Here is a 27788-nt window from a genome sequence, read left to right on the forward strand (position 1 = left end):
GGTTTCTGTGCTGTGTCCCTGTGTTATCAGGAGGTCTGGGCTCCTGCCGCTGCGGTCATGGGTTGCAGGGGCTGTGGGATCTCAGGGCCAGCCGTGGGCTTGCCACTGTGTTCAGGGCTGGGTGCTGTAGGGATCCCAGTGCGTGTGCAAACTTCACTAGCACAACTCACTAGCAAACTTCAAGCTGGACTAGCTGGCAAGTAGGAGGAAACCAGCACCTGGAGAGAGCCAAGGCATGAGCCAGTGGCAGGGTAAGGGGGCTCAGGTCTGGGCATGGGTTTTAGATGAACTGAAATCCCATGGTGATGTTTGAAGGCTCTGTGAGCGCGGTGTTCTCGTGAAGCTGGAGAATGCGAGGGCCTGCCTGTCTCGCTGGTGAGCTTCCATCCTGTTCAGCTGGAGATGAGGGACAAGATGGGGCTGTGTTGTATGATTTATGTGAGCGCATTTGCTGTGTAAAGGCACTGCTCGCTCTGTGTCCTCATCTGTGTGTGTTTGTGTGTGTCTGTCGTTTGGGTTACGGGCTCAGCCTCACTCCTGGCTGGACCCACAGACAGACCCAGCAGCAGCTGCATCCATCAAACTAAGATGGGAGAAGCCTCAGTCCGAGCATGCACCCGATTGGACTGTAGTGGCCAGGAAGGAGAAATCCTGTGTCCCAACATCAACTGGGTTCCTCTGCTCCTTAAAAAAATCTGCTAAAATCTCTAGCTAGGTTGTATTCGGTGTTCTTACCTGACCTCTGAGATAAATGCACAGCCTTTTGTTGACGTAACCTGTCCTCACCCAGGCTGGACAGAGTTGCCCCTGAATGGAAAATAAATTGAGAGCTTTCCTTTGGATTCTTTTGTTGCTGTGGCAGAGCTGGCTGCAGTGGTGTCCGTGCTTTATTTTCAATTTCTCTAAAGCACTTTTTCTCCTACTGGGGAAAATGCAGATCTTAAAAGCTAGTCATACTTAGATTTTTCTAAAAATGGATAAATGCTGTTTAGCTAGCATTTTTTTAAAGCCATTTGGGAACTACAGGGGCTATGAGACTATACTGAACCTTGAGTTCAGAATAATTGGAAGACTTGGGATTTCTTAGAGCTCATCCTGATATAAACATTGAAAAAGTCAGTTCTAGTCTTACCTACATTTTTAGTAAAGTATAGTATGTATTAGAAATTCTTTTTCAGAGATGTAAAAATTCAATAAATTTATCTTAGTTTTTGAAATAGTGAAAGTAATTAGATTATTTTGTAAGAATAAATGTGTGATGTGGTCCAAACTGATTGACTTTGGTGCCACTTGGGTAAAGATTATGAGATTAAATCTGCCTTTACAAGTTTAGTGTTGGGAGAGCTATAAACATGTAGTAGGTAAGATTTTTGCTCTCTCCAAACATCTCTCCAACCCTAATGAAAAGATGTTCCTTAAAATCTTTCCTCAGGCAAGTGAATGAAAACCCCAGAGAATTTTAATTGTTTAGTAAAACCTAAGGGTTGCTCAAGGGTAATAAAACCCTTATGTATGATTAAATAATTGCCTTATTTATGCTGGGATTTATTCTGGTATGCTCTGTGAGCATACTGTGCTCATCTATGTAGCTGAATATTCCTATTTTAATGGAAATGGCTGTGCTGACAGGACCAGTGAGAACGCGCATGGTGATGGAGAATAAAATGCCTCCTAACATGAGAAGGACGGGGAGAGAAATGCTGTGCCGCTGTGTTTGTCTTCTGCAAAGTAGAACTTGTGAACGAGATAAAAGGTAGAGCTACAGCACCAGGAAGGAGTATTCTTCCTCCTACTTAATGTCAAATTACATGAACCTGCTTTTGTCTTAGAAAACACATAGTGAAAGGCAACATTAGGTAAAGTATTTTGGGTTTGTTTGGGGTTTTTTAGTGATGATGCAGGTAATACGACTATCTCTTCAGCCATCTAGCAATACTCAGGCTTTGCTGCAGGACTCCCAAGTCAGCAGGACTTCCAATATTAGCCCAATATGTATTTCATAACCTGCTAGAACGCTGCCGCCAAACAAGAGATTAGATTGCCGGCCACATAATTTCACAAAATAGAGAAAATTGCACAGAAGTAGGGCATGATTGTAATTTAAGGGAAATGGTGCAGATAAATCCACTTTAATGGATCTGTTTAGTGTATGCAGAACCCTATGTACTTCATTATTTATTCTTTTTGGCTGGCTGAACCTTGTAAGAAGAAATGCAGGACTTTCCTCTGGTTTTGTGGTTCAGTAACATTTGGTGCACAATCTCTTAGTTTCTCTTAAATAAAGGTAAATAATTGCAGTCCTGGAAAGGTGAGGTCTTATTAATAATCAAGGCAATTCAGACTCTTCATTTTCTCAGTGCATCTTGTATTTAACTTAGCAAAATTGTCTCAGAGCAGTATGAAATCGCCAGATGAATTTTCATTTATAGAAAACTGTGCCAACACAAGGAGGTAAGAAGCTGATGAAGCAGCAACGACCATCACCTGCTAATGGCAAGTGGATGAAACCCAGACTGGCCTCTAAAAGCAATAGTAAGATTGTCCTGTTGAAATAAGGCAATTTCTGTTTTTCTAATAGAAACTATGGAACTACTCCCAAGCCAACACGTCATTGGAAAAAAACCCCACCAAACAAATAATCAAAAAAGCACTTTTCCTAGTAAAATTATTATTTTGATGGCAGTGGGGGCTTGGTTGTGGTGAGCACTTACTAAGACCTAGAAGATACTTTGAACCGTAGATATACAAACAGTGCTTGGACTTGTCTTCAAACTCATGAGTGCACATTCCCTTGAAATTTAAATGAAAGCCCTGGCTTGGTAGAGTTTTGAAAGAAGGCTCGTGAGTAGTTTTCTTACCTAAAGAGATACTCCAGTGGGTTAACCTTGGCTAACAACCAGCTGCCCACCCAACCCTTCACTCGCTCCCCCTCCTCAGTGGGACGGGGAGGAGAAAACGGGATGAGAGAGATTGTGGGTGGAGATAAAGGCAGGGAGATCGCTCACCAGTTACCATTGCAGGCAAAACTGCTCAGCTTGGGGAAAACTGTTTTAATCCTGATTCAAATAGATAGGGGTTGTAAGAAACAAAAAAAGACAAGCATTGAAATGACACCTTTCCTCCCTGCTGCCCCAGACTCGACTTCGCTCCCAGCTCTCCCACCCTGCCGACACAGGGCACAAGGAGGTGAAGGTTATGGTTGGTACCTAGCAGTTTCTCGCTGCAGCTCCTTCCCCTTCACCTTTTCCCTCTGCTCTGGTGTGGGCACTCCATGGGCCATGTTTCTTCAGGAATATCCATCTGCTCTGCTGTGGGCTGTCCATGGGATATCTGCTCCACCATGGGTCCATTGGAACCAGCTGTGTGTGGCATGGGACAGCCCCTGGCCTCTTCCCATGGAGGCCCCCCTGCAGCCCCCCCCCCCAAAAAAAAAAAAACAAAACCCCTTCACATCTACACCCAACATAAATGCCTTCAGCAGAACAATTCACCTAACTGCAGTGCTTAGTGAAGGTACTGACGTAAAGTTCCCAAAGACGAGATTTCTTAACCCTACTTTATAATATTTTATTACCATTCTTTATCTTGCCTGCAGAAAACCAGTCATGTATGGTGCTGTGGCTACAAGCATTTGCAGTACTAATCGATCTCTAGTACTTGTTTTTGTCCTCTTAGGTCAGAAACTGCATATGATCCTGCATATAATCTTAGCTCATACATGTGAAGCCAAAATGGCTTTATCACAAAGTTATGGATCTAGAAAGGCCTCTAAGAAATCATCAAATTCTCACTTAATGTAGGGTGAATTAATTTTTGTGATTCCTGGTGCGTGTTTTGCCTAGTTTGTTCTTTAAAATGTTCAGTACTTATAAAAACCTTGGTCTCTTTTTGGACATAAACCATTTTTAGTATTGGACGTTCATACCCATCCCAGTGATGATACGATCACACTCAGGACTTCCTGCATACGGTATATGCTGCTGTGCAAACACAAGCTGATAAATACTTGATGTTAACCATGAGTAAAATGGCTTTCTTGCCTGGTTTCTTCTTTAGCAAGATCAAAGATGGTCAAAAATTCTTCCCTAATGCCGCATCTGCATTGCTATAATGTAAACATTTTGTGCTTTATCCTGTCCTTATTGCTCAGACATGGGGAAATGTTTAATCATCCCTTTTGCAGCAGGTACTTAAACAGTCGAGCTCTGTTGTCATTTGGGATGACAATGCTACCTAGACTAAATAAATGTCACTCTTCCACTCTTTTTAATAATGTCCTGTTGGTTAGACTTCTGATCGCTTCTGTGGGTTCACGTCTCTCCTGCGTTGTGGTACCCCGAAGTGGACAGTGCTCGTCAGTGGTAAGGAATGAAACTGGAGCAGAGTAGAAGGCTGAACATGGATGCCAGGGAGGAAGATAGGTGAACTTTTCACTGGGGCGTGACGCTTGTTTTTTCTTTTCAGTTTGTAGGTCATCTTCAGCAAAGTTGTTCTGAAGTTACTGTGGTTTCCCATCTTGGTTTCGACAGCAAAAAGTTATGCATTGGAGCCTCTCTCTTCCATCACTTAAGTCACTAATGAAAACATTGACACTGCTGCAGAGAAGACCCCTGTTGATACGGCCTCGCTGTTTGTCTATAACTGCACTTTGACTATGGTTTTACAATTAACTATGCACTGCTATTACAATAATTTAATAATTTCTGTCTTCAGAAAATATCATGCAAGACTTATAAGAGACTGACAGAAGGTAAGATACTTGAGTTAGTTTGTAGACTTTGTGGGTAGGGTGGCGTCTTGCGTTCTGTCGTACTTCTTGAAAATGCCGTGCTTTCCTTTGGCTGCCAGCGTACGCAGCATAACCAAACGTCCAAGCTAGGAATACAGCTGGGCTGTTCTGAGGCTTTTCACCAAAGCCACATGAGAAAAACTTCCAGGACCTGAGGCTTTCCTTAAGTTGTGTCAATAGAAAATTCCTGTTTCAGATTAGTTTGCCTGGTTTTGGAACTGGAATAGTGCATCCTGAAATTCTCCGTGGGCTTTGTGAAGTGGAAACACCTGGACATATGAAACTAAACAGCAGATCTGCTAATGCATTGCTTTGAAAGACCATCTAGGTTGTATAAAAGTATACATTTAGCAGTGATGACATAAAATTAGAAAAAAAGAAAAACTCCACTTTCAAGAAGGTCGCAGACAGTCTGGGCTGGTATAGCTACAACTGGAGAGAAGGAAGAAATAGAAAAATACACTTGTAGTGGCAAGGGAGGAGGTGATAGGTCATTGGTTCCCAGGTTCTGTGATTAGTCTGTTATTGTCTGAACATCCCTTGTGATTGTTTTGAATGATTTTTAATAATAAATTTGAAAGGTTTCACCCTGCTTAATGTAGTGCCTTACTGTCATATGACAGTGAGTCTTATAGTTGACTGAAAAAAATTAAACGTGATAATTAAAACATTGTGATATCAGAAGTCATTCCAAAAACCAGAAGCTTTGCACCGAAGAAAGGCAAGAGAACTCAAGATCAAATTTTCAGAAACTTTTGCTGTCATCTGCTAAAAATATATACGAACTCTGTCTGTAGATGTCTCAGAAGGGACAAACTTGAGCATGCTGGGGACTGCTCCTGGTAGTTTCATTCATGAAAACTATTTCTCCTTTACTTTTAAAAATAGTTATGGTAGTACAACTCCCCGAAGAGTTACGACAGTACAACCCCCTCCGCTAGTGACCACAAAGTAGGCGTAATTTATACCAGGGAAGGTTACCTTTTTTCTGTATAACATAATCCCCACAAAAAAAAAAAAATAATGTCTTTTAAGAGTCTTATTGCCCTTACAGCAATGGAAAAGGAGTACCCCCTTAGTTATATCGCTGTAGAGGGGTATGGCCATTGTCTGTAGGTGAGTCCTAATAGCCGGGACGCATCGGCCTGGAGCTGCAGGTGGCAATGGTCCTGCTGCTTCTCATCATCCACGGGCTGGGGACGGCTCGCCCACAGCGCTGTCAGCAGGAAGGATCGTGCGACGGGATACGGGAGCCAGACGAGCTCAAATGCTTCTGTTAGACATTCATTTAGGACAGACTTAGCAGGAGTAAAAGGTGCCTTGCTCAGTCTAGCCTATTTAAGGTTTCGGAATTTATGGAGAAAAAATTATCCACAGCAAATCCACTCCATTTCTGGTAACAGCAGTCTTTTCACGAAAGCAACACCTCTGTAGCGTTGACTTGATCTTTTTTATAGCCTGCCACCAGATGGAGATCTTTTCCCAAAGAAGTCCACCCGGTTTCTTAAGGAAAGTCCAAGGGTAGTCAAAGTTATGTTTTCTTGTTTTGTCACTTAAAATCATCCAATATTAATGACTTGTTGCTGGCATTTTATTAAGGATTATTGTTGATTTGTTGGGTGGACTTTGATTTTTAAGAAGAAGTTTTTGGGGGGAGCTGTGAAAACCAGCCAGACATCTCTAGAACTCCCTATTTAACAAAGATAGGATTTTTAAAGATTAATCCTACCTTGTGTCTCAGGCTGTAATATTACACTGGGGTTGGGAAAAGAGGTGAAAATCCCGATACAGTGCATTTATGTTGAAACTGATCCTTGATCTTGGGACTTGTAATAGCAGAGTAAATGAGCAGATATGAGCAGTCTCCCAGGCTGAAAATGCATTGAAAGGTAGGTATGTAACAGGTAGGTACCAGGAGCTGAGTCCAATTCGTTCAACAGTCTCAATTCATTTGAGTTTTGGTTGATAGCAAATGGCATTTGTTGCTCTCTTTGTGTTGCCTCGCAAGTAAAAATCATTAGTGCTGTTGTAATAGGGTGGAACATCTGGCACCCCAGCGCCGCAGGGACCTTCTCCTGACCCACTCGACAGAAGTCCCAGCAGACAGAACTCCTACGTGCTGGGGAATTAGTTAGCGTCCTGGGTGGTCCCTCTGCTAATGTCCGACTGAGCGCTGTGGGCAGCGTGAGGCATGCCCGTTCCTGGTCGGCATTGTAGATAGTTTTTGTGACTGAAGAGACCACTCGACTGATTTCTCTGGAGAAAGAATTCTCCAGAGCTGCTGACGACTTCAGCCTCTCGAGCGCATTTCAAGTGAAAATCGCTGATGCCATCCATGATCGTTGATCAAGTACATCAAAAAACCATATATATATTTAGATATAGGTGGCTAATATTGCTCTATCTTCCCGAGTCCTACAGTTTCTCACTTCCCTGCTTTGTGGGTCAGATGCTCTGCAGCCAATTTACATCAATTCCTGGCACTGTTTTTAAAGGAAGCAAGGGGGAACAGCGCGAAGTCTCACTTTCTGCCAACAACAGGAAGCGTACGCTCTTTGAGTCAGGCGGCTTGTTTCAGCCATGCCTTGTGTTGAACCAACAAATTACTGGACTACAGATTCGGCCTTCAACACGGTAGCGCCGCTCAGCAAATCCCTGGAAAGGCAGCGGCACAGCGCGGCGGCATGGGTGGTCGGGGGGAAAGCCGTATGCTACTGCAATTCCCTTTTTTTTTGAAGGGAGCGTTCGCCTTAAAGACCAGTTGTCTGAGGGAAGAGAGAGGAAATGGTGATAACATCTCCCTCTTCTTCTTTCCTACGGGTCTGAACACGCTGGTACTGAAACCTTGCTAGGGGTGACTGCTGTTGGTGCCTGGGGCGCTGCTGCTGTACCATGTAACACAGCTGTCCTGCCTGTTCAATGGAGAGAGGGGCAACCTTGGATCCTGCACTTAATTTTTGTGTGGAAAGTGGGATAAGGTACTCTGTGGGGTCCGGGACTTTGTTGTGTAGTTTTTCAAGACTTCCATAAGTCAATACAAAATCCCTATTTTATTTTCTCCTGATACATAGTTAAAACTGAAACTAATATGAGGCTGCTTTAAAAAAAAAACCAAAAACTCCCTTCTCTGAAACATGCATCTTTGCAGGCGCTGTTTCCAGGCCCACTTTTTGTATGCTGATTGTACATGGCATTTGTACTATTCCTTCTTTTTTTTTTTTTCCTTATCCATAAAACTTTTTAGAAAGCTAACTGCAAAAGCCAGTGTTTTTTATATCTACCTTCATTCCTCCCAGTGTTTTCCTGATGCGGGGGCAGGCTTAGTCTAAAGAAGCCAAGAACGAGCAATGTGCAATTTTCTGAAGAAATTATTTTTCGTATTTTACTGCCCCCAAAATATGGTTTTTTTGCATCGTGTAAATTTACATTCCCCTCTCCACTGCCACCGAACCTCTGTGCATTTGTTTCTTCCAGGTATTTCCTCTCTAGCTCCAGGCTAGCAAACTTACCAAGCTGCGCTGTGGGGCTGAATACGTCCCCCCGTGAGGAAATGGGGTGCCTGGAGGTGCCTGGCTGAGTGGCGGCGGGTGAACGCCCCTGAGACGGTTGCCTGACGGGTACCCCAGGGCTGGGGTGCTGCCTGCGTTCCTCCTGCACGGTGCCGGGCCCATGCTGCAGCTCGGACCTCGAGGAGCCGATGGGGCTTCAGCAGGGCACGTCCCCAGGGAAGGGCTCGGGGTGACGCGCTGTCAGGAGGCAGTCGCGATGGGAGAGCTTAGAGAGCGAGACCCTGCTACCTCACTTATGACAAAGCGTTGATTCTGCTTCTCTGGAGGAAAAAGCTCCAAGGATGACCTCAGAAAACACCGAGGGAGATGGGCTCTGTAACTTCCCGTGCTGGTGTGGCGTGAGGCGGGGAAGGGACTTGTCCCTCCGTCCCTGCACACCTTTTGGAGAGGCTCCGCCGAGAGATGCTGAATGGCGCCAGGCTCCCTCTCCTCACCGCCCCGGCCGCTTGAGCTCGATGCAACCTAGGTTTTGAGAAGAAGTCAGGCTTTGATATACTTATAATATATACATCAAATAAAATTATCTAAGTGACAGAGGCTCGGTGGCAAATGTAGCCAGCACAGTAAGATGTGGAAAGGATGGGGTTTTGAGTCGAGTATTTCTCTAATTGCAAAGGAAATTAGGCAAGCGGTTTATTTGGGAGAAGCAGAACCAAAAGGAAAGCTCTCAGCTTTCCCCATCTGCACGTACTGTTTCTCCAGAGAAGCTGTGGTGATCCTGCAAAATTTGACAAGGAGGGTGTAACAAGTCCTTCCCTATTTTCTGGAAATCCCACCCTCTTTCCACAGCTTATCTGAAGTTTCTATTTTGCACCTTGGTATTTGTGCAGTTTCCAGTGAGCTTTCTGTTTTCTGTTGTAAATTACCCTGCTAACTAAACCCATCGGAGGTTTCTTTTTCTTCAGAGCATAGTATTTTCACGTGGCTATTGCCCTGTTGGGGGGGGGGGGTGTTTTGTTTTGGGTTTTAATTTTTCCTGAGATAGTCGAGAGGGGAAAATATAGTGATTTTGCACTGTTTTTAAGGCTTAGAAAAGCATCCCAATTTGTTAAATCGGTTGGTCGCCGTAGAACAGTTATTTGAGCAGCTCGTCGTGTGTCCATAGGAAAACTGAGAGAGGATCTGCGGTGCCATATGTCAGGCAGAGGCCCCTTTCCCAGTGCTCTTTTCCTTTCTTGCATCATTTGAAGACATTTGCAAGGCCAAAGCTGTCTAACTTCAACAACTGATTGTGGAAAGGATTATGTATCTGGGTATGTTTGGCCAAAATATTATGTATATTAAGAAGTTGAAGGAAAACTGGCAACTGTTGGTTAAAAATATATAAATTATGAAATATTTTTAATTAGACACACATATAGTGTACATATATATATAATATACACACACACTCTTTGATGTGATCTAAAGCCTGACTTGAATTCTTAGACTTGCAGCCTTTTTACAGCTCTTAGGAGTTAGTGCAAAGGTCTGCAAACACGGATTCCTGAATTTACTACCCGCTGAAGAGGAAGTCGAGTCTGTGGCTGGAGAATAAGCAAGTGGTAGAAGACCTGGCTACCAATCCTGATTTTGTCAAAAACTCATTGCGTGATCTTGCGTAAGGAATTCAAGACTTTTTTCTGCTACAATTTCCCTTTCAGGGAAGGGAAAAGGATGTAACAGTTTCACAGTAGTGCTGTTGTTTACCAGCTGTTCAGAAATTGTGTCTTGGATTTTGGAAACTATAGAATGAATTTAAAGATAATAGGATGAAATTATATTTGGTTTTGGTTCAGAGTCATTAAAGAGAATTCGACTTATTGTAGTCTCCTCCCCACCCCAAGTCAAGAGCTACACACCTCCTGTATTTGAGACAAAAAAGCATATTCTCTAGAACTGCGTGTCTCCAGAGACTGGAATAGTAAGAAAAAAACAATTTTTTTTTTTTAACATTAATGACAACATGAAAAGGATTGTTAAAAAGGATTTACACTATGTGACTCTCTGCTTCGTCAGGTATTGAAGAAAAAAAGGAAGTATGAATGTATAGTGACAACACCTGCACTGGCTGTCTGGATTTGGGGGTGGTGGTGGGGGAAGTTGCTAAAATCCAAACAAAAAATAGTTTTAGTTCACAAACTGATTTTACATTTAAGGATAATCAAGAGAAGAGGCCAACTCTTCCACAGTATAAAAGACATGCAACTGTTATGAATGGCAGAAGAATTTTTTTTTTCCCCTGAAACACACAGGTTTTGGCTTTTCTTAATTCTGTGGTAATAACCCTTGTGGTAGAGAGTAATTTTTTCACTGCTGAACTTGACGTGTTAATTTTTCCACCCAATCTTCTACCACCCTTCATTTCCCTTCTGGTCTTCCTATCACTTCTGGTCCATTTGCCCCTACCTCCAATGACCAAATTATGATTCGGCTATCAAGAACTATTTAATGAAACTCAGGCAGACGCCTGTAGTGGCCTTCTCCTGGTTTGGGATTCGGAATTTTGTTGAGAACCCTTAATTTTAGACTTCTTACTCTATTAACACTTGCATTCCATTGTCTTCCTAAACCCCCCCTAGCTTTTCTCCTTGCGTATTTCTACCCTTTCACCTGACCAGGATCCGATCTTTGTCTAAAGGTCGGCCAAATGCCACGCAGTTGTGACGTGGGGAGAAGCAGCGTGCCATACGTGCAGGAGCCGCAGGGTCCGTCCGTGCTGCGTGCTCCTCAGCAGCCTCGTTATTGTCACTTACTCAGGTTTACTCCGGTTACTGCAGCAGACGTTCTCCTGTCCGGTACTGTCATAACATCAGCGTTAGACCTTGTAAAGCTGGTTTGTGTCTCAGCCAGCTTACGTTTGCAGCGGGATAGTGAGACAGATGTTTCCAAAGCAGAAGTAATCATTCTAATTTGTACCAATATTTGATGAGTCCAAAAAACCCCCTACATACATGTGTGTGTTAAGAGCATTTCCCATGTGCGTTTGCTAGACTATGCAAATAAAATGCTATATATATTGTTAGTCTAGAACTAAGTGACTGGATGCAATGCAAAAATAGTGAGTTTGTGAATGTTTCAGAGTAGGACTTTTGAGGTGGGGGGGGTAAATCGCATATGTGCTGTGCTAGAAAAAGTAAAATCCATATAACAATGCTTCTGTTAGCACCCGCAAATACGTGTTTTCAGCAAGTATTTACTCCCTCTTCTTTTTCTCCAACACAGTCGAGAATGAGCCTGTATTCTCTCCCATGGCTACACACAGGAATGTCCCTAAGATGATAAAGGTACTTTTTTGTACTCTACGACTATCAGTGAAAGAAAACCGGAGTGTTTGAATCCAGATTGGAACGTCCCTGAATGTTAAGAGCTCTTTGGATCTCTGTTTTAATTTCTATGATGTATTAAGGCTGCAGTATATTTAGTCCTTCTCAATAGAACAGGAACGCTGTAAAGTAAAAGCTGGAGTCAAAAAGACATTGCTACGTCCTTTGAAACAAAATAGGGAGGAAGAGAAAAAAAAGAAACCCCTCCTCTACTTGCAGTACATCATATCCACGCGTTAAACTGCCCCCTCAATATTCATGTTATTTTCCCTTTTTTTTTTTTTTTTTTTTTTTTTGGGTAAAGTGTTTTGGTGCGGCGCTGGCAGGTGGAAGGGCTCCGACAGGCGGGTGAGGCTTTGCAGTTGGGGGACCAGACCCCCCCCGCTCCCCCAGGGCAGCAGGGAGAGATGCCGGGCTCCGCCGGGGCTCTTGGCTCTGCTCTGGGTGGGAAGGGGCTTGCAAAGGGCGGTAGCTCAGGCTCGTAGCGTACCTGCGTCCGGGCTCTATGAATTTCGGTGCGCGCAAATAGAGGATATTAGTTCAGGCTCGGTTTTGCTGGCTGCGCACAGGATGGTGTGAAGTTTATGGGCTTTAATCTGAAAACCAGAGCCCACTGAAATTAGTCACTAAAATTTTAACTGACTGAGATCAGTGTTTCGGCCCCGAAAGCTTCAGCAGAGACCCGCCGGGTCCCCCCTGCCTGCATTATAGGTTTCCCTAGAAGATAGCTGAGAGCAACCTCCGGCAAACAGTAGGTTCAAAATTAAAATTTAATCTGGTTGAACATTGAGTGGGAAACAAGAAGTGAAAACTGTCAACTGCGCCCAGATCCATTCAGATCACTTCTAGGGACAGTTTTGATACCAAATTATCCTTGTTATGCAAATTTCCTCACCAACCGGCTGGTTCCCAGTTATGCATGGGGAGAAGCGGTGGCCACATCTGCTTCCCGTTTTGCCGTTTCAGAGACGAGCCATCTGTTTGGCCTCATCCCGAACAGCCTGCTCGGTGCTGATTAACTTCCTCACCCCGCCAGCCCCAGGCTCACTGTCTGCTGCAAGGTGTAGATTTTTTTTTTTCTTTTCTTTTTTTTTTTTCTTCTTCTTCTTCTTCTTCTTCTCTAACTGCTTATAAACCAGAACCTTCACTTCTCTCCCAAGGGACAGGAAGGCGTTGGTTTGTGTGATTTGCAGCCGCCACGGGCAGCAGCAACAGCACCAGCTGCCCTCTATCACTCACATGTTTCATATGTGTGGTCGGGACAGATAAAACCGGGAATTGTTCCGTGTCCTGGGACAGGCTTTAAAGCAGTGAGACCTTACTTTCAATGAAAAAAAAAAATAAAAAAAGTAAAAAAAATTGCAATGCTAAATGCAGCAAAAGTCTCGCTGTGGTTAACAGGGATCAGTTAATTTAGCAGGAGCGGGGTTTCAGCCATGCTCGCTGCATCCTTTTTTGTTTAAATGTGATGAACTCCTGCTGTCTGAAGCCCAGCTTTGGGTTTCTCACTCCATTCTATCCCATTTTATGCGAAATTTTTGGCCCTCCTGTTTTCTGAATACCCATCTTCTGGCAATTACAGCAGGATTTCAGAAATGCTGCCTGTCTGCGGCGACCAGTGATTTTCATGAGAACTGCACGTTCAGCAGCCCTGAAAATTCAAAGTCTGTGTAGCCAAAAAAAAAAAAGACGCATCGAAAATTAAAACTGGAAAACTGGGATAATGGACCTCCCATTAAGGTTAAGACTTCTGTTGCCATCCACAGGCCAGGTCTGAGAGATTTTTGTCTTTCATGATGCATTCAGACCAGAATTTGTTCTCATGCATCATTTTCCTTCCAGATAAGCAGCAGGCTGTGTTTCATGATGGTGATGCCCTGGCTGCCCTGCAGCTCTGACCCACAGCACAGGCAGGAAAAGTGTTTTTTCAGAAATCAAACATTTTGATTTTCCGGTTGCAACATTTTCAGCTTTTAAATTGTTGCTGCTGCTGCTGAAACTTGAAGCTTTCGGTGAAAGCTTCTCCTTTATTTTTGACCATCTCACAAGCTGACAAAACCAGTGCAGTATCCTCAGTCCATTGGTAAAATCAGGGCAGTTCTAACCCTTTTTCCCCAAATAAAATGTTGAATGATCCTGATCCCATCCCCCTGTCGTGTGTCACCCGTCTGTTGCTCCCCCCCCCCCCCAAAAATATAGGAAATTGTTACATTATCAAATCTGTGCGCTCCAGGTCTGGCTCTGAGTTCTCATTTTGGTATCTACTCAAAGAATCTTGTATATCGTAGTGTGTTTCTCGATTTTAAACACTGACTAGGAAATGTTGGTTGCTGGGCACATCTGAACGCCGGTTTGGTGTTTAGATGCTTACTGGGAATCCTGCTTGGAGACTCGAGGCTGAAAATACTCACCCCCGGCAGTCGTATGTCTGTGTCAGTACAACAGTTCATATCTTGGCACCTACAGCAGTTTCTGATGTAATTTAATGAAACTATGGGAGCAGGAAAAAGATACTAATGCGATGATTTGAAAGAAAGTCTTTGAAAGGTAATAGATACGCAGAATAGATTTTTAGCTACACAAACTTTCATTTGTATCGGTGGATGTCTCTACTTAAGTTCAAGGATTTAATAACATTGATTAACAATGTTACATTTGGTCTATTTTTGTGATGCTGCTGCTGATGCTGCTGAAGATGATTATTATTATTATTTAACAGACCATATTTACTTTGCAGGAGAGTCACCCTCTGAAACAGAAATTTGTAGATCATTTCAATTACTGAGAACTAGCTACGACGGTGAAAAGAAGGATTAGGATGTTAAAAGGTTCCTTCTTACAGAAAAGTAGTCAGTTTATGATGAAAACCTATCACAAGAACTTAAGGAAAAATCTAGATTTTCGGAACCTGTAAAATAATTGATTGCAATACCGTTAGAGTTTGGAGGCTTTTTTTTTTTAATCATCTCATTTTGTTCATAATAATACAGTTTTACAAATGGAAATATTTCTAAAACTTTATAAACGGTGCTTTTTCTAAGCAAAGCACTGATTTTTGTTTGCATTAAATATGTGATGTGAAATTTACTGTGCTGGAATCTGAAGGAGACGGGGACACCCACAGAGAAATCACCTTTGTTATGGCAAATAGTAGAAATAATTTCTCAGTGTTTTATTTTGAATTACCATGACTCTACATGCAGAAGTAATTGTGTTCTGTAATGACTTCGGCAGGCTGGCGGGAGGGAAGGGTAAGAGGAGAGGGCCGGAAGGGAAGCAAACTTCTCAAAGAAGTCAGCCGCTGAAGGGAGCTGCGTGAGCTCTGGGGCCAGGGACACCCTGGATGGGAGGCAGCCAGCGTAGGACTCGACCTTCAGCTTCAGGCTGCTGCACGTACCCGGTGAGCGCACGGTGACTGGCGCAGCCTGACCTTTTTTTTGGCCGCGGAAGACGGGTCGCAAGGACGGCGAGGATGGACTCACCGTGATGCGGGGGACAGGTGCGGCAGCACGATGCTCAGTGCTCCCTCGCTGCCCGCGGAGCCGCCTGCCCGCCTCTCGCCATACGTTGCCCCCGCGCACACACGGTCAGCACCCCGCGCGCGCACAGCACCCCACGTGCGCACAGTCAGCACCCCACGCGCGCGCGCGCGCACACACACGCACACACAGGGCCTCCAGCTGTACCGAATGATTTCTTCACCCACTCAGAGAGTGACAGAAACGTTCTGGGTTTGGTTTTGTGGGGGTTTTTTTACCATGTTCTCTTGTCTTAAAAGATACATCTCACTTTGCAGACATAATTTAATAACATTTCCAATTTTTATGAAATTTGCTTGGGTTTTTTAAATACAATGTTCTCAAAGAAAAATGAAGTTACAATATAAAATCACAGGGAAAAAAGTGTGTAAATACAACTTTTCTATTAAGAAAAGGTGGTGTCTGGGAGAAGGGCTGGGAAGCGACTATTTTTTTCTTTTTAAAAACAGATATAAACTTAAAGCCATTCACCATATTACACTCATTTTAGGGTTCAGCTAAACCATATCAGGGTATTGCACCATAGCAAAAAAAAAAAAAAAAAGAGAAAAAGGCAGATTACACTAAACTATTTTTCTGAGGGCACAGTTTGTTTTGATGTACACACACACAACGTCCTATTTTCATGCCATCCTTACACATGTTCATAAATAAAGTTACTGAAACACTTGTTTCCAAACAAATTGAAGATGATTTTGTGCAAAAAAAGAAAAAAAAAACACTGAAAAAAAGCAAACCTAAAAAAGCTCCTTCGTGAACAGAGAATGCTGCTTGCTCCTGCCTTTAGACTATGCCCTCTGATACACCGTGTCTTAATATACTTACTTATACTACTGTACTGTTTAATATACAACATCAACATATTCTCTTATAGTATAAATAAGAAAACTCCAGACCCAGGAAACAAACCCACCGTGACTGACGGTGCATCATCATGTCATACGAACCATGTCAGATCTATATACACATACGTATGTATATAAAATATTAACGACACACAAAACCACAGATAGGGCATGTGCATGTTGTCGACCAGAAAAGCGACACAGAAACTCATCCACGCGCATGCGTGCACAGGGATGTTGCAAAGGCAGCGAACCTACCCAGTTATCAGAAATCACATTTAAAAACTAAGTTCAAGACAGCCTTAAACTCCACTGGAGCTATGCTTGTGTACCTGGTTAGTGAACGTGGCTTTATTTGTGTGGGATTTTAGTAAAAGCGAAGAAACAAACCCACCTGAGCAAGCTTCTGTCCCCCTCCCCTTTATAGCTTGGGGTGTCTTAAAATGAAGGGTTAAAAAAAGTTACGGCATGATGTATATAAGTGGCCTAAATCTAAGAGCAGTAGGAAAGAGGTGTAAGAGCACTAAGGGCAGACCGTTTCTGTACAGCCAACATCTGACTTTACGCAGGACATCATTGCAGCAGGGCTGCGAAATTACTTTGTCCCTTCGTGGGTGGTATCAGTCGAAAGTGGAGAGGGGTAAGAACAGCTGAATTGCATCCCTACCAGCTATGAAAAAGGGAACCCATTTCAACTTTATTTAAAAATAAATAAATAAAGGAAACTCATCACCGTAAGCTCCCCCCCTTGAAGGTCCTCTTCAGGTCATTCCTATACAAAATATTTGGTAGCGCCTCATTGCCGGGTACAGTCTGCCGTGAAGCTGCACGCGTTGAGGACAAAACCGTAGTCGGGGGGGTGACGGCGGCGGAGGATTCCTTGTGCCCACCCCGGCAGTGCCTCGGGCTGGGGGTAACCAGCAAAAAGGTCTCCTGAGGTAACTGAGCTGCAATGCGGGCGTAGAGGGGATCACCTTACAGTTCACACGACTCTTTTTTTGGGGGGGTCATTGGCCATCCTGTATGTCCTAGCCTGCCTAGCACGTACGGCTGGTTTGCTCTCGCGGCGGTGGGTACGTGCACCAGCCTACGGACGTGCACGCGCAGCGCCCAGGCCTGCTGACAAAGCTACCGAACAGGCGTGCGCGCCTGCACTCCCAGTGTAGAAACACCGCTGTGCCCACGTGCCACGTGCAGTAAGCCTCTCACGGCTGGCACAAAAAGCTAAGACCTGAGATACGGTAAAAGCACGTACGTGCAATTCATTATTTCATCCGTATCTTTCCTCTGACTTCAGTGTTGTTGCTCCTGACTTACACCTGCAAAAGTGAAAGCAGAAGAAGGAACTCTGCGTGCCTGTAATAGTATGTATATATAGGAAATGTATATCAAATATAGCTACACATATCAGGCCAAATTGGCCTAGGAACAAGCATTAATGGTTCCACTGAATTTCTTTTATAATAAATGTATGTGCTTGCGTGCACTTACGAATGGAGAATGTGTAACTGTATGACAAGACTGCCAGTCTTGTCGGTTACATGATCGTGTTTATTGGAGAATACTCATTTATTATGCAGAGTGGAAGTATTTATACATTAAGTTAATATGATTTTTTTTTTTTTTTACAAATGTTGCCCAGGAAGTATCACAGCACTGATGACAGATTTTTATGCAGCTGCAAAAATTTCTTTTTTGCCCAATCTTAAAGTACAAGGGTGTTCAGGGAGAGGAATGAACTATTTGGAAGAGGAAGTTTAGAAAAAAAATTTTAAAAACTATATTTTTTTATTATAATTTGTATTCAGGGTTAAAATCTATCAATCATAGAAGTTTTTATTCTAATTGAAATTACAGTATCTGCCGCAGAACCTGCCATGGAGTAAAGCTCTTGGATTTTACTGCACTCCGCAAAGTGCTGCAGTCCCTGATCTCCATTCAGCAAAACACTAATTTTTTTTTTTTAACCTTAAGATTAGTTCCACTGAAGTAAAAGTAACTTTAAGCACTTGGTGAAATGATTTGTTGAATAGGAAGCCAGGGTTCTCGGCACCTTTGCGGGGCTTGGTCCCTCATTAAACAGCAAGTGCCAGGAAAAAGGGAGAAGGCTACAAATTTCGACTGGCTGGTTTAATTCAGCTCAGTGCTTTAGAAATAATTAAGTGCAACACTTACGAGTAGAGCCACAAAATCTACAAGAGGACATCTTCTATGCAGGTAAAATGGGATTTTTTTTTTTTTTTCATATGTAAGAGAAGAACATTTGGATATTTTCCAGGCAGTCTAAAAAGATGAAAAATGTGCATAAGGAGACTTTCCCCACACATATTTCTAGCTAGTGCTTTTCTCAACTGCACATTATACTTTTCCAAATAACTAAAACTTAAAAAAAAAAAAAAAAGAAAGAAAAATTAAATATATTGTAACTTGTTTATGCAGCGAGAAGAGGGGTTGCTTAACAAAAAGTGGGGTTTTATTGGATAGGGAGAGAAAACATTTATTCAAAGAAGAGCCAACAATACCCTTTTTCTATACATTAAATGCAGTTCATACTTCACAGAGTATATTACAAGGGTGTTTCTTCTATCTTTCACATACCTGCTCGCCTGCCTAGTGACACAAACAAGGCATGCTGTGATGTCAGTACCAGCAGCACCCTTGCAGATGGAAACGTTCTACTTTGTACCACCAAAGCAATTCAGGGCCCTCTGGCTGCGGGGTCCCGTCCCACCCCAGCTGTCTGTGAAGTCATCTGAGATGGGCCCCTCCATCTTTAGTCGAGTTTAATTTTCCCAAAAGAGTCAACTAATACCAGGAAGTCAAAAAACATACATCTGGTGTAAGAGCCCTACGCTCAGGGTGTTAAGAGAGAAAGCTCGGCCACTCCTGCCTGTCGCGTCCTCGTCCGCGTGGTGCATCCTGCGCGTGGTTAACAGTTTTGGCAAGGGAGGTTTGCAAGAAGCATCAGTTAAGGGAAGGGCTTTCAGCTATGTGACTACAAAAGCTCCTACTTATATTACTAAAGGTTTTTGGTGATCAAACATTTTCAGTAAAAACTTTAGTACTCATTTTAGAAAACTGAGTTACAATGCATGCTACCAAAAGGAAAATCTTTTCTTGTGGGAGAAGATATCTGAACGTTTGATTCTCTTGTTACTTTTACTGTCCATCTGACTTGTGCTTTGCTGCTGTCGTGGCTCGTGCAGCTCCTGTAACGCAGCTCTTGAGGCTAGATGGGTGCTGGAGGAGTTTTAACTCATGTGGAAGCGGTGCTCCCCTCGAGTTATGTGGGAGGAGAATTCGTACCTGTCCTGGCTATGGTAGCCACACATGTTGCATTCAAAAGGATCGCGGAACCCGTGGCAGCCCATATGGATCGTATACATCACGTGATCCAAGAAAAGGACTCGACAGTGTTCGCACTTATAAACTTTCACTTGCTCCCCATTGCTGCTGATCACTTTGAAAGCATCCTGCGAATTGTCAGTACCTGCCCTCAGGACGTCGTATTGCCTGCTTTCTTCTTTTATAGAGATGCCATTTCTTGCATGGGGACCTATGTGGTTTGTCAGGTAAATTAAACCACTGCGCTCCTCGTTATTGCTCTCTGTATCTGTTGAGTCTTGGCAGCTGTTGCTGGGAGAGGCATCCCGTTCGGAGGAGACAGATTTGGCTTTGGAAAGCAGCAACAAGTTTTCCACTGCGCTGTCCTGAGCCGTGTGGTTGGAGCGAGCCTGATTGTCCCCGAGAGGTTTGTGGAGCTGATACATGGGGCTGATGACGGGCACCACCTCCGAACCACCTGGAGGTGTCTGGACAAGGGGACGCAAGGACTCTGCCCCCAGGTAACTGATGGCGTTATTAATGGCCTGGTCTATAACGTGCGTCTGCATTATCTCGTTCTCCTTCTCATAGTTGGTGGTGGCATCGTATGGAAGATCGGGCAGACATTTCTCACCTGCGGTGAAGAAGAGCCAGGAGTTAGAGGTTTGATTTCTACATTCTTAAGGAACCGAACATCATGGGTCAATAGAACAGCAACACGGGAGAAAACAGTTGATCCAATCCACCTCTGAAATTCACCTGAGGTATTCACAGTTCTCTAATATAGCTGGTCAGAAAAATGGTTGGTTGGTGGGGTTTTTTTAACCTGCAAAATAACTTGAGGTCTTTGGGCAAGCAAATGGATGAAAACAGATTCTGGAAATAATTATACGGGGACTCATGGGAGCTACAGATCAAGGACTTCATCTTCTCTTTCTCCATTCTAACTGAACTCCCTCATTTGCATCCTACAGTGAGCTGAGGCTTTGCCTTTGTCTTTAGTGAAGACAGCGTACCAGCACAGTTACAGTGAGTCTGGCCTTCGTGCTTCAGAGCATGAAGCACGTTATCAATATTTTTCCCTAAACCTTTACAATTTGAGACTGGAAATCACATGGTTTAGTCTTAGACCTTCAGTTTCTTACAAATAACCCACATCAGAAATGTGGTCATTTGTCATTTCGGAGAAAAATCAACAAAACCTTAACTTTTCATATTGCCACTTCCCCCCACACTTTGTTTTTTTAAATAAGCCATAAGTTAGACACATTACCAGAACCTACTAATGTTCCTAGAAAATTTGTGTCAAAAAGTTACCATCTACAGGAGCAGTCAAGGACCACGGAAAAAATTTAAGTGCATTTGTAGTTGGAATACATCTTTCCTACAAGGTAAAAAGCCCCATATAGAGCAAGATTACATGTTACCTGTAACTTCGACTCTGATTTGAGATGCCAAAAGTAAGGGGCGGGACACAATTTTTTTTTAAATCAGACTGCACTAATGTATCTCTAGCTGGCTACCCTAGAATTGCACGCTGAGTTTCACTACAATTTCTCAAAATTCCTGGACAGATAGGATTAAGGAAAACATAGAAGGTAAAAGCTGGGAGTGGGAGAAAGTATTTAAAACTATTTTATGAACCTGAACAGTCTTCTCAAACAGTGTAAACCATCAACATAATCATCAAGCTCCTAATAAATTTGTGTAAATGCAAAGGGCTAAAACATTCCCACAGGTTCCTAAGGACTACCACTAACACATCGTTTACACTTGTGACGGATTTTCTAGCTCTGCAGATTTTGGGAAATTCATTGAAAGCCACAAATATCTCTGTGAGGTGCTGTCACCATTTCCTAATCAACATGACATATACTCGTAGGCCTTGGAAAGTCCTAATTAATCTAAAAGAAATGCTAATAGGAGCATGGCAAATTTACCAGAAGATGTGCAGATCAATTTATTAACAATTTCCCACCCAGTTTCTACTCAAATTGACTATTCAAAGTCAGCGAAGAGCCCCGAAAACCTCCAGCATGACACTATTGCAATGACAGAGCTGAAGCGCAGAAAGTCCTGCTGTCTACGTTTCCCACAAGACGTGGTTTCGCACTAGCTTGTCCATGCTCTGCAAGCAGAGAAAGAAACACTCTGAGCATTGCGTAAGTTCCTATAAGGGATGGAGGGTACAGACACCTTCGGGCTGCGCTGCACAAACTTCTACTTCCTCTTGCTTCCTTTCCCTGTTATTCTGCCAATTTGAGCACCGCTCTACTGGGGTGCACTCTTTTTTTCTTCCAGATTTACCCTTTCTAATGCTGCTATAGTTTTCAGGCAGAGTTTGAGGCTTAAGAGTCAAAGTAGGTGCTGTGAAAGGCTCTTGAATTAAATATAGAAAAACTCTCCTAATATGAATGTATACCCGAGACTCAAGGAGGAAAAAATGAGGTCAAAACTGTTTATATTCCATGGGCACTGTATACCACCGAAAAGTGGGGCTGGTCGTCATTATACACAAAATTTTGGGCATCCAGAAGGCGTGATTTTAATAGCTGTTTCTTGGGTAGTATTTGCTTTACCTAGCATAACTAGTTGGTAGTTGGACTGAGAGGATCAAGTACTCATAAGAAAAATTTGTTTCCAAGCCAAGTGTCTGAAACAGACACAAACTTGAGGTAGGCAGGTATCATTTCTATATCTGGGCAATGCAGATAATACTTGCACTCATTAAAAATAATAGCTCATTTCTGTGGCTATTAGAGCATAAGTAAATTAAACTGCTAATGGTTTTATGCACTTCAAGCTCAGGGTTCTGCAGCAGGTACCTAAATAGTAAAAATGCGCTCAGTGCATGTGGGCATTTTTTTCTTTTTTTTTTTTTTTTTGTTTTTAACCCCTCTCTTTTCTTTGCTGCCTATTGTTTTAACGTGATAAATACATGTCAACCTCACCTGCAGTTCTCACTCTCTAGTTTGGATGGCCCAGTTCTGCTTTCGGGTCTGGGAGCTATTCCAGTTTGGAATACAGAGAGAATTTTACAGATAACTGGCTTAGTGTGGTGAACAATCTCACTTTTGAAAGGTAATGAATTTAGCCTTGAGAAAATCGAGTGAAGTAGCAGATAGTGTTTCCCTTATGTGAAGGATGTCATTTGCTCTTTCTCCTTGGAATTCAGCACGGGGATTGGGACGACATGGTAATCCACAGGCAATAAACATGTTTTATTACCCAAAAGCTCTCCTGACCAGCCAGCCCAACCTTGTGTTAATCAGGAATGCACCTATTACATGAAGCAGCAGGTGAGGATTGGAAAGGAAAGAATTTGGGGGCATTTTATTGTCAGAAAAGTTTGAAGGTTAGCAAATTTCCATAAATATCTGTTGTCAGTAGGTTTTCTTCCTACACCGCACCCTGAATAACTAACTGACAGGAAACTCTGCCCTCCTAAAACTCGTAGTTCAAGTGGCTGTCTTTACTGTTTCTCAGGGTGAAGAAAGAAAAGGAGAACAAAAAAGCTAGTCCACACCCACGGATACATCACATATAGGATACTTGCTAATATCTTTTAAATTTTAACACTTCTGGTCTTCCTGGAGCTTTCATAGAATTAGTATTTTGCCTAATGCAATCAGTTACTAGAGTGTCTAAACAAATCAGGTTTGCCTCACATAGTTGATATATTTTTGGTAACTACCTCTACTACAACTTTTGTCCTTTTATAAGCATAAGCGTTTCTTATCCTTGACCACCTCCTGGAATTGTTGCCTTTGGACTTGAAGACAATCTTGGACTTTCATTTCAAACCTTTTGTTGCACCTCCTGACGTAGCTGAGATTCCCCTTTCCTTGTCTCAGAAATACTAACTTTCCTTTCACATTTGTGTCCTCATTGAAGAAGGTATATTTGAAATTTCTGTCCCACAAACTGGTCTTTTCTTGCCTTGACTTTTGACTGAAGACCTTCTTAATGTGTGTTTTTGCTTAAAGACTTCAGTTTTCTCTGATCGTTTCCTATAGAATACTATTATAAATTAATGCGCAGAGAATTATAAAAGAATCTAACGAGATACAAGTATGTGCTGTCCTCCGATCTCCCATGTTTTTATCCATTTAAGACTAACTCTATATAGCTCACAAAATATTGCCTGTGGGTCTCAGTATTACAAAACTGATGTAACCACTACTTGGTACAGGCCCATCAAACAGAACAAGATAGGTGTAGCCTAATTTTTTCGTTGTTAAGACAAAACCTGCTAGGTACAAATGGGCATGAAGTTTTTGCATCATTTTGAGAATGTACTCAAATATCTTTTCATTTAGGTATTATTCTCAGACCTAGGTTTATTTATTTGCATGACCATTTTGGGCTGTAAATGTATACAGGCTTTATGAAGGGGTGAAGAATATTATCCAGCCTATGCTCAACTCTTCACAAATGCTTCCACAAACACCAGTATGCCCAGATCTAGATGTCATCCAAGAAGTTAATAAAGTAACCCTGAATGTGTGGTCAAATGCTTTCCCAATAGGAAACTTTTATTCCTATCTTCAGGTTGTTAAGGCAACTTCAAAAGCCTGCCCAGATCTTATAATGATCTGGTTCGTAAGCATCAGAAAAAGACAGGACAAAGACTTAAAACTGATCTCCAGATGTGGAAAATTAAACAGGCAGAAATATGTGCTGGAGAAGTTTGGTTTTGTTTGTTTGTTTTCCCCCAACACATTGCTGTATCTGCTTCTACAGAGATAGATATTGCTAATTTAGTAAAACAAGTAAAATCATAAAGCAAAAGTAAAAATCCTGTGAGATGTTTTTTGAATTTTGTTTTGTTTTATTTTTTAGGAGACAGCAAACGTTTAACTCTTACCAACAAATTTCTGAGGCATAGAGCTCTTACGTTTGGCGACGTTACTTGCTAGTCTATCCAGCACGAGGGATCTTTCTGACCCTATCTTGCACAGGTCTTCAGCCATTTCACTCTGGTTAGTTTCCTCTTTTATGACTGAAATCAAATGACATCAGAAGGGTTAGGCACGCTTGTTCCATTTTAATGGAACTATTGTCTTCAGGTTACTGTTTCTCAGCTAATGTCTTTTAGCTCCCAACCAGCTGGAAGGAGGAGCTCACCACTGCAGACACAGGACGATTCTGACTCTTGGTAGCGAAGTCCCTCACACTGATTAATCTACGTACATGTTCATGTTTCCCTCGTTTAGGATACAAAAATAAGATTGCAACTGCAAGGCCTCTGCTTGTACGTGATGTAATCATTCCACCCTTGTGCTACAGCCACTCTGCACTTCTGTGAATCAGTTATATCCTGACATTATACTGGACATGAAACGAGTTCATCTTCTCACCCTCCCGCTGTCACCCCCACCCGTCCCTCTGCACCTGTCCCAGGGGAACCACCTGTAGGCTCCTTGCTTCTTGAGCAGGAGCAATGGGCAAACTTCTCAACTCCGGCAGTGGAAGATGCGTTTGCAAGCTACACCAGCCCTTCCCGCCTTTTCCCCTAGTAAATATTGCTATACTTCCTTGATGCAATTTTAGACTTTAAACCTTTTTAACCTTAGTTGCTAAAGTCACATCTATAGCAGAGTGCCGATTTCTAACACTCAAACTTGCTTCCCAGCCTCCTGGCACTGCTGAGACACTGAAAAATTAGAAAGGATCTTAGCCGTGAGGCTCTAGGAAAGGGAGACTCTTTCACTTTCACTACATTTCACTTCAGTACTTCCCTGCAGAAACAGAAGGGATGTATGAAAATACACTGTCAAAACAATGACTGTGAAAAATGTACGGAAAGGTGTTTCTGACTTCCAACATCTAAAGGAGAGGTGATATGCAGCGAGATCGCAGCGCAAATGGTTTGGGGATTTTTTTCCTTTTTTTAGCAAGAGGAGTCAGAGACAGGAGAGAAAGGGGTTAATTTTACTTTTACCTGTTACTAGGATATCGATATTTTTCCTGAATTTGTGAGTTGCTACTAAAGGGAGAAGCAAAAGATGATTTTTAGACTTTGATTCTGCAAGCTATTTCAATTAGGTGCACCGCTCCACTACATTTTGCCTTCCGTGCCTGCTGAGAATTTGTTTTATCACTGGATTTACTGGTTCACAGAACCCATTACTCTGGTACCCGGGTGTTTCTCAATTCTTGAGAACACACTGTTCCTATGCAATGTTATTTTGGCAATATATCACTGCCATAAAAGTGTTTGTGAAAGTTTCATTGTTCCTGAAAGATGCAAAATCAGGTTTTGGTGGATCACTGGAAAGAGCAATACCAAGCAGAGGAGTATACCTCTGGTTCTTGAGTCCCTGCTGCAGCAGCACAAACTCAGTGACGGTGACCGTGACAGTGAGAGGGAGTCTCATGAAATTATGCCCCAGCTCCACAAGATGCTGAAGACTGTGACCAACACAAGATATGAGCAGAGTTTGGTCATGCAGATGCAGGATAGTAAAGGGCATTGACGGTGTCTAGTCACCATTAAAGAAGCACACACTAGCATCTCGTGCTGGCTAAGGCTTCCAGGTACCACTTCAGGAAGAGATTTACAGAGAATGTCTCAAAGCAGCCCATTCAACAGGGGAACAAAAGATTTCTTTTTTAATTAAAAGTTGAAATGATCACAAAGTATCTGTTTAGGATATAAAAACGTTCAATTTCTAATCAATTCAAGAGAGGGTAAGTTATGTATTCAACTTGCAAACTTTTAATATTGCAACTTTTAAAACTGCTATTAACCCATTCCCAAACTGGGCAAATTGAATTATGTACTAATTTCCAGCCTTTGCAATGGACATCCCCTGAAATTTGTCACTAACCTGATAACTATTTTTCTACAATTTAGCGTCTGTGGACTGAAAAAAAAAAAATTATCTTTCCAAATGAAAATCCACAAGTGGCGAAAGACATTGTAATTGACCCTTTTTAAACTTCATAAACTATTTCTGTTGTTATTTTATATAGACCTGGTAAGACTTCAGCACACTTCCAGTCAATGCAAATGCAAAACCCCAATTAGTATGTCTAAGAGAAGAACTTCACAGGGACAGTGAGATTCTAGTCCTCTAAAATAAGAATTTTGCCATTCAATTCGGCAGGTTTGCAATGTCATGCTGAATCTCCTTCTCTTAAAGAAAGCAGACAAAAGTTAAAATATAAATGCAATCTCTTGTTCCCCTCCTTACGCCTCTTTGCTGGATCTTTCCCTTATTCAAGCACTTTCCAAAGTATATTTGTTAGATTTACAAGCTGATGGAAAGTTGTTATCAGTTTAGGTCCTTTCAACTGATATTTTTTCTATGTATACAGCACAAAGTATTTAAAAAATGCTGTAAAAAATGATCCCACTGTAGCAGAATGTCAAATTAGATGCCCTAGCAGATTTTTGTACCAAATTTTTTGAGTCTGGGGAAAAAAAAAGTCTGAATTACAACTCCAATAGCTCCATATCACACCATGAAATATAAGAACAGTGATAGTATAACTACTTGCCTTTCCAGATATAATGTACAATGCACTAAAAAAATCCAAGAAGTACACTCTCTCATTCCCTTTATAAGGGAAATAAATAATGTAAACACAGCAAAATGGTATGTTTGCAGTTTAGATGCAAAAAACTAGGAAAAATGCAGGAAAGTTCTATTTGTAAAAGTGTAAGGAATTGATTTATTAACTGAGTACTAATTTTTTTTTTATAATGAGTGATTTTTTTGGCAGGATACAAGGTCTAAACCCAGAAGTCATTCCTTTATTTTCTTCTAATTTGCAAAAGCACTCCTATCATATCAAATAGGGATTTATATGATATTTTCAGTATATGCAAGGAAGAAGTAATTCTTCCAAGCATTCCCGAATTCCCCCAGTTTCCATCCCACTGAGATATTAGATATTCAGTCCTAAGCTAGTGTAAACTCTCCTGTCATGATTTGCTATAAACAAAGGTCCATCTGTATTATTTCCTATTGAAGTTTATGATTCCTCACGCGAGTTTCATCTGGACATTTTTGCTTACTAAGACTTTAGTAGTAGTTCAGCTACTCATTCACGCAGATTTTCATGTTCTGTGTGCAGGCATTCAAATCCATGTGCCGTGACACTGAAAATTCAAATCCCAAGACAGAATATTTGCTTCTAAATCCTATCACCTCTTTGAGGAATAAGTATTGCTGCCTACTGTATATTACGTTGAGCTTTCCTATTTATACATTCTCCAGCCCCTCGATAAAATTAGAAGGTGCGCTGCTCTAACATGCTGTCTGCCAGAAGCATCTCAGCCGTATTCGCTGCTATCATTATGTGCATATACTTTACATGATTTGATAGCATGTAAAAACATATGCAGGTTCTGTCCAGATATAAAATATCACATGAGGCATCATTACAAATAGGTCAGAGAGAACCTT

At 42.2% G+C, this 27788-nt stretch overlaps 1 protein-coding gene across 13 annotated transcripts in view; it reads right to left on the reverse strand.

The window, feature by feature from the left end:
* Nucleotides 1-18501: 18501 nt before the first annotated feature.
* Nucleotides 18502-27788, reverse strand: part of IKZF1 (IKAROS family zinc finger 1) — a 70574-nt gene continuing 61287 nt past the window's right edge. For 8 of the 13 annotated variants that reach the window (XM_054816889.1, XM_054816886.1, XM_054816884.1 and 5 more), the window contains 2 exons: nucleotides 24239-24373; nucleotides 18502-20005 (listed from right to left, as the gene is read on the reverse strand). In XM_054816889.1, the coding sequence (XP_054672864.1) occupies nucleotides 19299-20005; nucleotides 24239-24373 (842 nt within the window). In that variant the 3' untranslated portion in view covers nucleotides 18502-19298. The remainder of the gene's footprint in view (nucleotides 20006-24238; nucleotides 24374-27788) is intronic. The other 5 variants (XM_054816891.1, XM_054816894.1, XM_054816890.1 and 2 more) reach the window with 2 other exon arrangements.

This window comes from Grus americana, chromosome 2 (genome assembly GCF_028858705.1).
Source record: "Grus americana isolate bGruAme1 chromosome 2, bGruAme1.mat, whole genome shotgun sequence".
Taxonomy (NCBI): Eukaryota; Metazoa; Chordata; class Aves; order Gruiformes; family Gruidae; genus Grus; species Grus americana.